The sequence below is a fragment of the Protomyctophum parallelum genome, assembly GCF_964188405.1.
Source record: "Protomyctophum parallelum genome assembly, chromosome: 6".
Classification (NCBI taxonomy): Eukaryota; Metazoa; Chordata; class Actinopteri; order Myctophiformes; family Myctophidae; genus Protomyctophum; species Protomyctophum parallelum.
This window is the reverse complement of record NC_139701.1, coordinates 11378840-11394216: the sequence shown is the minus strand read 5'-3', so window position 1 is coordinate 11394216 and position 15377 is coordinate 11378840. Positions and strand designations below refer to the sequence as shown.

General features: G+C 39.6%; 1 protein-coding gene across 1 annotated transcript; it reads left to right on the top strand.

Annotated features, from left to right (window-relative positions):
- The first annotated feature begins 1401 nt into the window (after positions 1–1401).
- rgs5a (regulator of G protein signaling 5a) lies at positions 1402–13404 on the top strand. The gene is made up of 5 exons (XM_083767712.1): positions 1402–1546; positions 2367–2480; positions 2917–2978; positions 8508–8674; positions 10215–13404. Exons 1-5 carry the CDS (start codon positions 1503–1505, stop codon positions 10377–10379), a joined length of 552 nt encoding a protein of 183 aa, XP_083623838.1. The 5' UTR covers positions 1402–1502; the 3' UTR covers positions 10380–13404.
- Positions 13405–15377: the final 1973 nt, after the last annotated feature.

Here is a 15377-nt window from a genome sequence, read left to right as displayed (position 1 = left end):
CGCAAATCTGGGCGGGGGGGGGGGGGGGGGTACCTCGACCAACATATTTTCAGATGGGGGTCGGCGGCCAATTACATATATATTTTGGGGGTCCTTGACATGAGAATGTTTGAGAACGACTGACAGAAACATTCGTTTTTCAGAAAACTGTCAGGATTTAGAAGGCATTTGTAGAATCGTCCTCGTGGTCTAAATGGGTTAAGGGCACTTAGGCTATATGCCAATAACTAAACTAAACTCTCCTTGATGGTTTCTGCCAACAGAACACACCACTCACATTTAAGAACACTGCTACCCAAATAACTATGTTCATGAATCGGCCTTACATTGTAAATTATTTAAACACGTGTCATTTTCTAAATATGAAGTTGTGTTCAAATTAGATGCCACGTGTCCTTGTCTTTATGATGGCCATACTGTAACTATTCATCATTGGATTATATCAAGACGATTCTGGAGTAGACTGCAATGTATATGTTTTTAACTGAATGCCATGTCTTGAATTAAATCTCCAGAGAGTTAAGTAATATTTTGCAGCATTTAACAGAACAGTTTACTCCTTGACACATCTACAAGGGCCAATAATATTATTGTCATCATGTCCTATATATGAATTAAATAGTTAATGTTATAACCACAACTCTGATCGCAAATCAAACACTTTGGTTAACACCTCCTCTCCGTTACCGAAAGCGCATACTAAGCAGTGGTGGAAAAGGTACTCAAAGTTTGTACTTAAAAGTAAAAGGTATCAGTATTGCAATATAGAAATACTCTGTTACAAGTGAAAGTCTGGAATTCAACATTAACTTGAGTAAAAGTACAAATAATCTTTAGAAAATAGCAGATCTACAAGCTCACAATGTGATGCGTCGTGATGCATTGTGAGCTTGAAGATGTGCTATTTTAAAAAATGCCCGAAATGCGTATATGTTATTTTTTTATAATAATCCAAATCAAATACGTGACTGCTACTTTTTTCTGTATTACTATTTGCTGGCATTTTGTTGATTCTATCTTTTTTTCATTTTCTTTTTTGTTCCCTTTTTGTACGTCTTTGTAATGTATGCATGTTTATAAAAACCATTGCTGATTTAGCTACTATAGTACTAAAGCTTTCAAATAATTGTAGTGGAGTAGAAGTAAAAGCATTGGACATTGGAAATACTCATGTACAAATGCCTCAAACTTGTACAACAAAGTACAGTAGGCTACTTACTAAATGCATTTAGTCCATATCCCACAATGTTCCTAGACCAGTTGTTAAGCCCTTCCTTCCCATCCACAAACTCAGCATCCACAGCTGTTTGTGGCTACAACACAGCAGCGATCCTAATCTGATTGGTTTAGCGGTTGGCCCAGAGCCCAAAGGGCGTCCGTATGTATATATACTCCTGGAAACCCCTTTCAGAACTATAAGGAGACAGACTGAGACAAGCACTTTGTTTCGGATTCGCATTTTTTGATTTCTCACTAAACTTTGGAACTGAGCTTGTTGGATAATGTGTAGAGGATTAGCAGCCTTGCGCCCGGCATGCCTGGAAAGGTGAGCTATGTCCTTCATGTATTGCTGTTTTTTTATTACATACTGTATGCTTATATGGGTGTATTACTGTGGGTTTGTTGGACCACTCTTTAATGTGTTGATATTTTTACTCCATTATGTTTATCCCATGAATGTTATTATATTGACTAACCTTGTTTTGAAATGATCCTTACTATTTCTTTTTTTTATGAAAGACAAAATAATAGAGTCAAGTTATAAAACGACATTTTGCCCAAAATGAGTACCGGTAATTCAATGGGTTTGGATTTCATACTCTTATTTCCAAAGGGTTCTCATTGTATAGTTTTCTTTCTTTTTTTTTTATCATTTTAAATGTTCAGTTGTGATGAAATCTACAGTACTAAATTATTTAACAAAAATATAAAATAACAATTTTACATTTGACTCGTGAACATGTTTCGCATAATAAATAATATCATAAATATAATTATACTATGATAATAATAATACTATAAATGTAAAATGTTGCAGATTTGTTCTACATGTTGAACATAAAATAATCATACATTACGAAGCGCCAATGGCCTAGCGGTTACGGCACGGCTCTGTTGCAGCCTGACAGGTAAGATTTGCCACTATACTGTTTAGATCGTTCCTTCAACTTTCAAAACTAAACTACGTTATTTCATATAAATGCTTTATTCTGTGACAAATTTAACATGATTTTTTGTTCAAACTCTTCATAAAGGTACTGTATTTCTCTCCCCTCACTTTGAGCATTTCGTAGGACCGATTCACTGAAGAAACAAAGACTGCGTCATGCAAGATTCACCATGGTATCTTGTCTTCTATTTCCCAGGGCTAAAGAGATTAAGAGTAAACTGGGAGTTTTTCTTCAGAAGCCAGAGAATGCCATTGACCTGATCATCCAATACCCGGAAAAAACCGAGAAGAAGCCAGAAAAGCTTCTGAAGTAAGTACTGTACTTTCATCTCTCTGCCTAATAAAGAGATAGTGGTGTCTGGTGGGGTGTAGACATGTACTTCTGTGCGGACAAGGAACCTCAACTTTAAATGATGTGATGTGGAGATCAATGGTTTGAAACAGCATCTTCCCATTCACACTCCACAGGCACTGAACACTTTGTATGGTTACAGAATACCAAGGTGGTATCTTGGTCTTCTGAATGACTCGGGTCAAAATACATTGATTTATAACAATATATATACATTTTATTGTATGGTATACAATGCACACTATGTGGTCATCTATCTTTGAGGTTTTCATACTATGTTCTACTTTTAGCATTTGTCACATTGCACTCACTTTGCTAAGTGAGTATACAAAATGTAACTTCTAATGCCAACTGTTCTCGATTAAAAAAATAAAAACTCTCTTTATGTTTCTAGACCTACCGCTGAGGAGGCTGCTCAATGGCACGAGTCACTGGACATGGTTTTGTCCCACAACTGTAAGTTTGACTGATACTGTACTGTACTGTACTGCACACACACACACACACACACACACACACACACACACACACACACACACACACACACACACACACACAAGCGTATATTTACTCACAAATGTATGCGCGTAAGCGTATAAAACTTTTAAGCAAGCGCATGTTGAGGTTGGAAAAACGTGTTCCTTGCTTTTGTGTGATGAATGTCATTATAAATTGTGGTATTCCAAAATCAATAATTACATTAAAGGGTCACAAGTTACAACCAATGGAAGACAGGCACAGTCACATAGTGAGGCTCGAAGTACACAGGCATTAATAGCTGACACCTGGATGCACCAATTAAATCACGAGGTTTTCTTCTTTTTAATCTGTCGCCTCACAACTGCCATATGGTGCACTGCTGAGCGGTGTATCTTCAGTCTGTAGCCAAGGTCTTGTACTTTTTCCACAACGCATTCTTACAAAGATTTTCCAACGTAACAAAATAAAAAATGTAGGGCCGGGACTAATTGCGATTAATTACGATTAATTAACTACAGAAAAATTAATGCATTAAAAAAATTAACGCATTTTAATCGCACTATTTTTTTCACCGCGGAACGTTGTCACTGGACAGTTTATCCGATGGTAGCGTGGATTACAGCACAGTTGTGTGTAATTATTCAATAAAGAATTATTACCCCTATTACTACAAAAACAATGTTTTATTGCTTAAACTTATGTATTCACTATTCATTGATTCACTAGTATACCAAAATCCATTTGAAAAAATTGCTTTCTCACTGTTCTCGGGTCAAATAATGATATGCGATTAAAATGCGATTAATCTAGATTAATTAATCGCAAAGCCTCTGATTAATTAGATACATTTTTTTAATCGAGTCCCAGCTCTAAAAAAATGTAATAAAAAGGCCCTTGTTGTATTATCGTATGACGTCCTGTGAAGCAGCTTTAGCCAAGTGGTCACGGCATCACATGAAGTAACCAAATCACAAGAAAGAATATCCTTAGTGTTTTGACTTTGATAAACGATCTACAGTCTCTCAATAGTTATTTATCAAAGTTGTACACACACATATATATATATGCACATAAGGGTTTACTTTAATCACCTTCCCAGTCATCACTTGTTACCGCGGCAACCTAAGACATTATTCACACATACGTACACATGGCTAGGTATGCATTACAAGCTCATAAAGTGGCGCTGAAATGTCTGTTTGATTTACTAATGCACTGTAATGCTTGCTTGGCAGGAATTAGCCCTTGTATAAAAACAGCACTATACAGTATATAGTAGCTACGGTACGCAGTCCCATGGGAGCATTGGTCATTAGGAGAAACATATAGGAGTTAAACCTTGGGAAACAAGCGCCTGTGTATGCCAGAGACCAGACACCGGCTCTGGTGTTTACACCTGTGTCGGAAAGCACACAGAAAGACCCCAGAGCAAGTGGGATTGATCGTGAACTCTTCCCATTGGTATGCGTAAACTCTCCGCTACAACACGCTCCCTTTAATAACTTCTGTGTGTCTAAACAAACTTGATTCCAGATGATAGGGACCAGTAAAAATATATACAGTTGACATGGCTGTTGACATTCTTAAACTGGATATGCTAATTTGGCATAACATGTGAAAGTGAGTTCTCTGTTACACCATCCATGTATTGTACTGCAGCTGTAGGCTGCTAAAAAAGCCGCCCCTCCCAGAGGGGCGGCAGTGGCTCAGGGGTAGAGGTTGCCAGGTCGAACCCGGGCTCCACCAGAGTTAGTGTCGAAGTGTCCCTGAGCAAGACACTGAACCTCAAATTGCTCCTGATGTGCTGGTTGGTGCCTTGCATGGTTCCCGCCGCCATCGGTGTAAGAATGTGTGCGTGAATGGGTGAATTGATGCACAATCTATGTAAAGCGCCTTGGAAGGCGCTATATAAATGCACCATTTACCAATTTACTATTATACTAACGTGGATGTAAAGGTTACAGAAATGTCCAAATTCTACTACTGATGATACTAGTGCCCAGCAGGTGAACGGCACTGGGAAATAGAGGGGGCAGCCATCCTCCTTATTGCTTTCCTAGAAGCCCCCAGGGCTTGCTTCTAGGAAAGCAATAGGTACTTGAAAGCGTGGCCACTTGAAAGCGTGCATTCATTTGAGCTTATAATTATGCATGGCCACTTGAAAGCGTCCATTGATTCATTTGAGCTCATAATTATGCATGGCCACTTGGAAGTGTGCATTCATTTTGTGTGTATCTTTACCACAGACATTGTGTGTGTTGTGGTAACATCTAAAGGCTTCTCACAGCATGATGCATTACCACTTTCAGTCTTTACATTACATTGTTCTTCATGTGTGCTCATGTTCATTCTTAATGCATATGGGACGCTAAGATGTGTGTCTCACATCTGGAAATACAAACAAAGAAGTGGATAATTATATACAACTAGCCCTTACCCGTTGTGAGATATTTGCCCCCCCCCCCCCTTGTGGCCGTGGGGGGTACTGCGCCCAGGTGCGTTTGTAATTGACTTGTCATTAATAATCATTAATGTGTCAAATCGAAAAAAGGGCTTCGTTACGCCCTCCATATTCACATGGTCAATGCCTGTGTGAAAAGTGGGAGTGATTGGTGCAGGCAGTGAGGAGCTATGGCGGTGTTTCTGACACACAGACACACACGCAGACACACAGACACTCAGACATTGTTAGAATTATAGTATGATATTGCTATGCTACATAATGTACCATACAGTATAGTCCAACAATAGTTTCATCATATATTTCCAGTGTTACCCTTCTTTTTCAGGCTGTTACAGTAGGCTATACTTGCTGTTGTAGAATTATGCAGTGAGTATTATTGGAATGCTCTAATAAAGAACAATTCAACAACCATCAATGTGTGTATGTTATAGTGTGTCAAGTACATACAGTATTGTAAAACATGTACAGTCAAACATGAAACGCTGAGATGCCAATAGTTTGCAGGAACAAACAACGGCAACGTTTCTTCTCTGGCGATAGACTTGCGTAAACAGTGCTGAGCATACAGTCAGTGGAGTTATTACAGTGCAGTACATGAGACAGCGGCCGACGTCAAAGCGAGCATTCGGTGAAAAGCCGATCTACAAGCTCAGAACACGTGGCTACTTCTTGGCACGTTGCGAGTTGTAGGTCGGCTAGTTTTGGTGGAGAGACTTGGTATAGCCTGGAAAAGGCTGGGTGACCCCGGTCAGCTATAGGGTTTAAAACTATTCACTAAACTGAAAGTGGCAGAAGGCAGGTTGATGAGCAAACCCGAACTGATTTATTGCAAGGACAGTGTGAGAATATTGTGCAGCTAAATTCTGTCAAAGGTTGACGGACGGACGGACGGACACAGACACACAGACAAGACAAGACAAGACCGACAGACATTTCATGTATGTCTGTAGTGTGCACGTATACAAACAACCTCTTCTAAGGAGAAGAGGATGTTTTTGTGTTCTTGTAACATTAAGAAGTGCCAGGTGGTCATGTGCGTGGGACCATGGGGTGTAAACTGTGTACTCTCGCATGGTTCTGACGCCAGTGACACTTCACAGAGACAAAAATTAGCATTAGCAAAGCATTTTACTCAGAATTGTCGCAGAATGCTCGCCTTGCTGTCGCAAGTACGTTTCACAGTTAGTTAGTCAGAAGTGAGGTAACCACTCAAATTGATGTCCACTTGAGTGAGAAGAGAGGTTGTTAGTCACATTCTCACTCACACACACAATTTAATTCAATTCAATTCAATTGACGCACACACACACACACACACACACACACACACACACACACACACACACACACACACACACACACACACACACACACACAGTGGCTGAGTGTGTTTTTGGATATATGCGCATGTTTTAATGAGCTGCCCTCGGTTACTACTCAGTCCTATTTTGAACCAAGCTAGACAACTAGATCACAGATAAATGCCCGAAGCAGTTACAGAATGCTTATCATCATCAGAATGTGTTTTACAGACAATGGGAAACGTCATGGGTATTGTATTGCATTACAATGCTCCATTGGCACGCGTTTACACACAATTCCAGTCATATGTAGTCTATAGCTACTATTTTTAACTATGTTCTATAAACTTTCCAGCATTCTTTTTTTGTTTCTGTAGCTGTTTGACTATAATTCATCACAGTTAAAGTCTGGGTTTTTGGAACGGTGCGATTTTAATTCCCATCCTTAGATTTGATACTAAAATGCCAATACAAAAATTCTGATCAAAAATATATTTTTGTCTCCACCAGGCCGAAGGCATGGGGAGAAAGTATGTTTTTCACTCTGTCCGTCCGTCCGTGTGTGTGTGTGTGTGTGTGTGTGTCCGTCTGTCCGTCTGTCTGTTAACTTCTAATCATCGGCACCGTTAACCCGGTCGATGCCAAACTTTGCACAAACACTCCCTAGATGCCAATGATGAACCTCTGTCCCAAATTAAAACAATTTTTTTCATATTACTCCTCCATATTTTGTCCAAAAATCCAGCAAATCGTTACACAGTATCTCTATAGTCATGTGCTCAAGACAGATCTGTCCGATATTTCATATTCCATCCTGATTGGCTAACATTGGCTTTAAAAATTTGCAGGATTGGCCCGTTTTGATCATGAACACAGCGTGCAATTTATGTGAAATCTTTCACAGACGTTCCTACTAGGCTGAGGAATATATCTCACCCTTTTCACATTGGCATGTTATAGCGCCACCAGGAGGCCACAACCTGACCTGACCTGGTGGAGACCTGTGCCCCGAGGGGCACTTTTTCTAGTTTAGCTTTTTTTTTTACCTCTTTAATCTCTGTGCATTTTAAGTGGATAGCGTTTAAGTGGTCAGACCCTCCTTCCAATTACTCAAATTTGGACACATGTCTATGATTTAGTGTTGACTAACTGGTGTACTCAAAGAGTTCAATGTTTAACCCATTTAGGCCTGACCTCAAAATTAAAAAGAAATCTTCTAAATCCTCCAGTTTTCTGAAATAAATATTTTCACGATTTTTCAAAAATCTCATAGCGCGCCACTGAGTCACTGAGTGAATGTTGAAAACACCAAATGGGGTTCCCGCCCAAAATGGGTTGAGAGAGGAGCGTGTGTCAGAGTCACTTTAGAACATATGCCTGCTTGTGTTGTTTTGCAAAAATATATAAAAATGACAATATCAGCAAACAGAATGCTGATAAGTCTCTATAAACCCATCTGTTTTCCATTCATAACATTCTAAATCACTAATACAACTTGCCAACTAAGTGATGTGTTCATTTCACACCTCTTAGGCCTATCGTGATTGGAAAACAAAGAATGTTAACACTAGGACGGTTTCTACTATAGCAACATCCCCATATATGTACTTCTCCTACAGTATCTGTCTCTGTTTACACTTATGTATATATTTCTCTCTCAACGGCCTGCCCCCACTTCCGATCTCACTCTCTCTCTCTCTCCCTCTCCCTCTCCCCCCCCTCCCTTACTCTCTGTCTTAGATGGAGTGGCTGCCTTCCGTACCTTCCTCCAGTCTGAGTTCAGTGAGGAGAACATTGAGTTCTGGGTCGCCTGTGAGGAGTTCAAGAAGACCAAGAACCCAGTGAAGATGGCCACCAAGGCCAAGAAGATCTATGAGGACTTCATCCAGACCGAGGGGCCCAGAGAGGTCAGACACGTATACTTAATGTACTGACAATTTCGTCAACAAATACAAACTAGACTAAAATGTTGAAGGGACTAGTGGACAAGAGATTCAGTTCAAGTCATTTTACACTTGGGTGCATGCTGACAATAGCAGATGATAGTTGATGTGAGCATGTAGATCGGCTATTTTCAGCAAGTGAAAAAACGTTAACATTACGGCATCAAGGCTCACCAAAATACATTTTAGTAGACTAAATCAACTGTAGATTTAGTCGACTAATATCTTATGATATTTAGTAGACTAAAACTAGACTAACAAAATGTGACTAAAACTAAATTAAAACTATTCAAGAGACTATGACTAAAACTAAAATGTGCTGCCAAAAAGTGGATTCAGAATTATGTCAGTCAGTTTCAAATGTAACTGCCAGGTGAAAAACAAGACTATTTTTACATCCAAACGAACCGGCTGGTATTGCCGTCCTTCGCGCCCTTAATCCCCTTATTTGACTTTTTGTTTGGGAACACCGTGTTGGGCAGTGTTGGCACTAGCGCGGTGCTAAAAAGTGAAAATAAAGTGTTTTCAGGTGGTGTTCCTGGATCTACTGTCTAAGTCTGAAGCTCCAGTGCAGCCATCGGGCGTCCATCGGCGTTGCGTCATCGTCAGGGAATGTTCCCTTTTTAATCTACGAAGGGTGCTCCGTTTGGACGGTGTTACCCATTCGCCCCGGTTCTTTACGCCGTCAAACGCCCTCATACTCTGTGGAGCCCCGGCGTAAGGGATTTACAGAACATTGCCTCAAGGTGGTAACAAATACATTAGTGATTATCACATTGTTGATGGAAGGACATGAAGGCATGGACTTTCTAGATATTTTTAAACCGACTTTCTGTGGCAATGAATCAGCAGTCCTTCATAAAAGACTGTACATGTTGCACTGAGACGGCTGGAGAGACCAGAGCGAGTTTACGGTAGTGCAGGACTTTGAGGGAGACTGAGGGTGTCGTGAGGGGGAAGGTGCCACTGTAAAACAGGAAGGGATAAACATTTTCAGGAATTATCATGACTCACGGAAAAAAAAGATTGAAATGCCCTTGAGTGCACTGACTCTAAAGTCAGCGTCCTTTCCAAAGGAAGCCAAACTTTCTAAATTTAACTTTGATCTGTTAAATCAACGAGCAAAGCGTGCAGTTTCCAGTTTCCTCTTGGATTACTTTTAGATTAATTAGTTTGGGATTAGGGCAATTGCTGCAGTGATGATGATGACAATGATGATGATATACTGATGATGATGTACTATGTGAGGCCCCTACTTTTCCCTCGTTCTTCTCTTCAGCATCATCAATAATATAGTAGTGAACACCAATCATTCTGGTCATGAGCGTTATCATTTCTGTGCCCATTAAATTCCATCTCTCCGATGCTCTCAACTACTGTTTTTGAATTCAAGTTAACTGCATATGTTGACCACCTGTCCTGTCCTGTCCTGTCCTGTCCTGTCCTGTCCTGTCCTGTCCTGTCCTGTCCTGTCCTGTCCTGTCCTGTCCCTCTACCTGCATAGGTGAACATTGACCACGTCACAAAGGACGTGACCCTCAGGAACCTGGTGAACCTCTCCAATGAGACCTTTGACGTTGCCCAGAAGAGGATCTTCGCCCTGATGGAGAAAGACTCCTTCGGACGCTTTCTTAGATCAGAGCAGTATCAGGAGCTCCTGGTCAACTAAACTGGCCAAATGGGCTGCGTGTGTTGGGGTGGTGTGTTCCAGCAACCAACCAGTTATGGACATAACTTAAAACTAAAACTAAACTAAACAAAAAAACAACTAAAGTGATTTGAACAAAATTACATATATCATGGGACATTATAGTCCCAGATTAAGATTCGGATGCACTATTTACATTTCAGAAGTAATGTATAATGTATTGTAAATGACCTCTGAAAATAAGTATTGAAGTGGAACACCCCACCCATTCACACTTGAGTGTCATGCCTGAGGGGACAACATCTACAGTAGAACGCTAAAACAATTTGAAAGCAACAACAAAATAATTCTTACCCCTTATGGCCATGTTCTACTGTATTTAGTGTTTTCATCACACAGTTTGTGAAACTGGTTCCCAGATTGTATTTTTAAAAAATCCTTAAAATTGGCCATTAAAAAGGTTCAACTGAAAAATGACATGATTTTAATTTGTTAACCTTCAACTTTAGCAGACAATGACAACAATGTAATCCCTATTAATTATATCCACACACAAGAAGAGTTAGGATTCTTACATCACCGCATGGCAGGCAACGTCACATGCCAAAAATGATAATATGTAATTGCTTATTACAACGGAGCATAAATTCAATTGGGTATTTTTCAGACAGGAGACGCAGTGATAATGACATAGTCTACTTTGTGTATAGCTTTCTCAAGGAGGGACGTATGAGGCAAGCTTCATTCTAGAGTTTCTGGAGAGGGTGGTATAATCCATTGGTTCTCAAAGTGGGGTCCAGGGACCCCTAGGGGTACTTCAAGGAGTTCCAGGGGGTCCCTATCTAAATTAGAGAGGAACCAAATGGACCCTTGTGGGTCTGTAACTCAGAGAGTGTACAAATGGAACCAAGTGGACCCTAACGGGTGCATTTGGTTCCATTTGTACACTCTCAGTTAAATTAGCAGTGATTTGAAATTGGGGTCCCAGAGATAGAAATGCCATTAAATGGGGGGTCTGAGGCCCAATGCATGTCAAACTGGGGGTCCTTGAAATTTAAATGGTTGAAAATAACTGCTAGAGACGTAAACATCTTACTTATGGGGGGTCCGTGGCCTAATAAATGTGGATTTGGGGGGTCCTTGACATGAAAAGGTTTTAGAACCACTGGCCTTCCATGCAGGAGTCTAGGGGCTGGATCCCAAACTAGTCCACATCATGAACTAATTACTTAAGCCCTGGATTACACATAGTGAAAAGAGATGATCTACAAGCTCGTTGTGAGCTGGTAGATGTGCTATTTTCACTATTTCTTAAAAACAAATCTCGAAAAATCATATTATTTTATTTATTTTGAAAACTTTGAAATCAAAAAACTAAAATCAAAAAATACTCGTGACCCACCAAAAATGGGTCCGTCCGTGACCCAAAATCGGGTTCTGACAGTACAGTACAGTATAGTACAGTACAGTACGTGGGATAACGGATGGGGAAATCTTTTGTATCCTCTCAGTATTACATTCACACAAACCTTTTCAAGCAGTCAACGGGAAAGTAATGGATGCCTTGAGACTTTTCCAACAATGACCACCACATAATATCTAAAGACTAATAAAAATGAAAATAGATGTTTTTCTCTCGCTCACGCGCGCACACACACACACACACACACACACACACACACACACACACACACACACACACACACACACACACTCTGGTTAGACTTGTTGGCTATACCACGACATTTGCAAGTTGATGAGATGGGAAAACCGAGCAGGAGGGAATCTCAGAATAAGAAGTGAACACAGCAGTAGATTTACAGAAAGTTATTTCTCCCCCCTTTTCCCATTTGAGTCATAATAATGCTTGTCCTTCCTTGTAGTTACTCAAGAAGGCAATACCCAGATATACCCAGATATAATCCTGTTATACAGTATGGACAAACGTTGTCAGATGTTAACCAGTGTTGATTTCGTCAACTAAAACTAAGACGAAAAATGTCCGTCGACTGCGTTTTTCCACTGACGAAAACAAAACGGAAACTAAATGAAAACTAAGCTATGATGACTAAAACTAAGACAAATAAAAACTAGACTAAAATGTTAGGAAGGGACTAGTGGACAAGAGATCCACTATAAGACATTATTGTTCGACTAAATCAACGGTACATTTAGTCAACTAAAACTAGACTAACACTAAGACATTCCAGTTGACTAAAATGTAACTAAAACTAAATGAAAACTATTCAAGAGACTATGACTAAAACTAAAATTGTGCTAAAAGGCCTATAGATAACATTATATACTCTGCTCTTACTACCAACAAGGACCCTTGCTAATCCCCAAAATAACAATAAATGCTACTTATATAACAAAAATTATAATTACACAAATAGCTACAAATGTTTATGTTGTCACTTGATTGTTTCACAATTGACTTATACTAATAACCTACTGTAATACTACGTTACTTATTTCATTGAACGATTTGAGATGAAAAAGAGTGCATTCGATGTTGGCATGCAATATGAAAGAATATTCTCACTTATAAATGTAGCCGTTCTAATTGTAATTTGTTGTGATTATATTTACTGTTGCATGCTTTTTAATAATTAAGCATCTGTCACATTCATTAACAAGTATATTCATTTACTACCGTATCTAGCATAATGTTTAAATCTTAGTTGTGCCCACTGATCACCTCTCCACAAAATTAAGTCACAAAGTTATTACAAAATTACTTGCATTTTAAATGTACAGTATTACGCAACCATCCAAACATATTAAGTAAATCTGAATGACAGACATGTTCCATGCTTTAACTTTATTTTTTTACTGATTATAATTTGCGGTGGTATTGATGAGGGTTCCCATTGGCACAGATTAGCCACTCTGTGCTGCAACCCACTGTCAGTATAATCACCAACAATGGAAAAGAAACTCAATAAGGATTTATTCAATGCTAGGTAGTGGGTACACATTATTTGATATAGCCTTTGCATGTATGTTTTGTAGTCAACCACATAAAAGACAAATGCATAAAATTCCTGAAGATGTATTTATTTTTACATGTAAATATCTACCAAAAATAAGTGTTTGTGTCTTAAATTATGCTTAAATTCCGCATTGGAATCCGTAACTCTCCAAAATGGAGCACCGGTGAGGATCATCCATAGAGGAAAAACATGTCTTTTCACTGTCATAAAAGAAGAAACATCAACAACAACTCAGTCTCTCCATTGTCACTTTGTTTTTTTTCTTCTCAAATTTTAATGTATCTTTACACAAGCAATCATGAGATTGATATACAAAACACATTCACTATTTGTTTAATCAGTTAAGGCATACGATTACCAGAAACATTTGAAATGCCTGCCTAATTCCCACAGATTAAATATTTGAGGTACACAGCAATTTGATTATTTGTTTTAGGTTATTCAGTAACCAAACCAAAACAATTAGAGGGAGATCTATACTCCGCATCTGGAAATCATTTCTTTCCTCACTCAGCCACAGGTTATTATAGGCCTATGTATAGTATATTGTTCTGCTGAAGAAAATATAACAATAACAACACCTATAGAAAGGTGCAATTCTGGGAAATTGCAAGTGTGCATGGTTGCACTGACGTGAGTCACGAGGAATCCACTGGCAACTGAATTCCGTCTTACCATTTATGTTATATATTGTGACGTTGTGTGAAGCATGACAACAGTGAAAGAACGCAAGGGCTCTCAACTCACTTTGATGGACCGAAACACTTTTATTCAGTGACACTGCAGGCAGGACATACGAGTCTGACAACAGAGTGTACTGTGAAGCATGACCAAAAGCTTCCCCTTTCTCTTGTGCAAAAGTTAACAAAAAGCGCAGTTTCACTTTGCTGGCAATCGTAGCATGTAGCAAATGTAGCAACCACACTGATACGGACTATACCGGGCGCATGGCTCAGAACAGTTCATATAACAGGGCAGCGTGCGGGTGAACTTTCTGCTTTAAATGTTTTCTTTTGTGGCTTTCGCCTTTATTTTATATCTTTTTTATGGAGGGACAGACAGCAGGCCGACAGGAAATGGGGGAGAGAGATGGGGGGGAAGACATGCAGCAAAGGCCATCGGGAACGGGAGTCGAACCCGCGGCACACTGCCAGACTGGACCACCAGCCAGGTGCCCGGACCACCGAGCCATGGCCCAGGCCGAACTCTCTGCTTAACGACTGCACCACATGTAGTCTGAGCAAAAAATGTCAGGGCTGGGAAACAGATGTACTGAGTGCTGCATGAGTGGTTGTCAACACAAACACTGTTAGACACTAGCATCCATGGATTACTGCCACAGATCCTAGAAATAGATGAAGGATCATGGCCTTTATAGGTCCCCAAAGGAAGTAATGGCATTTCTGACAAACGTCTCGTTAGGCAAATAACACATTTGTTTTGCCTTTATTTAATCAGGGAAGACCATTGAGAGCATGCTCTCTTTTGCAAGGACGCCCTGAGTACAACATGATCACACATACAAAACAACAAATAACACAATTTTGCATAAGGTGAAATATAGATGAGCAATATTAAAAAAGATCATATAATGCTAAACACTGGGGCTACAAAAAAGTACAGCAGTCGCTATGTGTTGCATCCTCAAGTAGTGTCTTAAATGATTATATACCAGTTTCAGAGAGTCCTGGGCATTGCTTGTATTACGTGCGCCATCTTCAATGTTCTCCAGTGTGGCCAGCCACCTTGCAGCCTGAAAATCAGGTCTTGCAAACAAACCTCACTGGCACACTTTGAAACAGGGAAAAGTCCACAAAAAAACCCGAATTGCTAACGCAGATAAAGGATATATAAATCAAAAGTGACATTTTGACTATATGATGGATAACAGAACTTTATTAATCCCTACTAAAATTATGAGGGGCCTCATGTGAGAGCTTTTTTTTCTCCCCCTCACTTTTTTTCCCCCTTTTAAGTCTGAAATATGACCCCTCCTGTTCTACCGAATGAACTAAGAAGATAA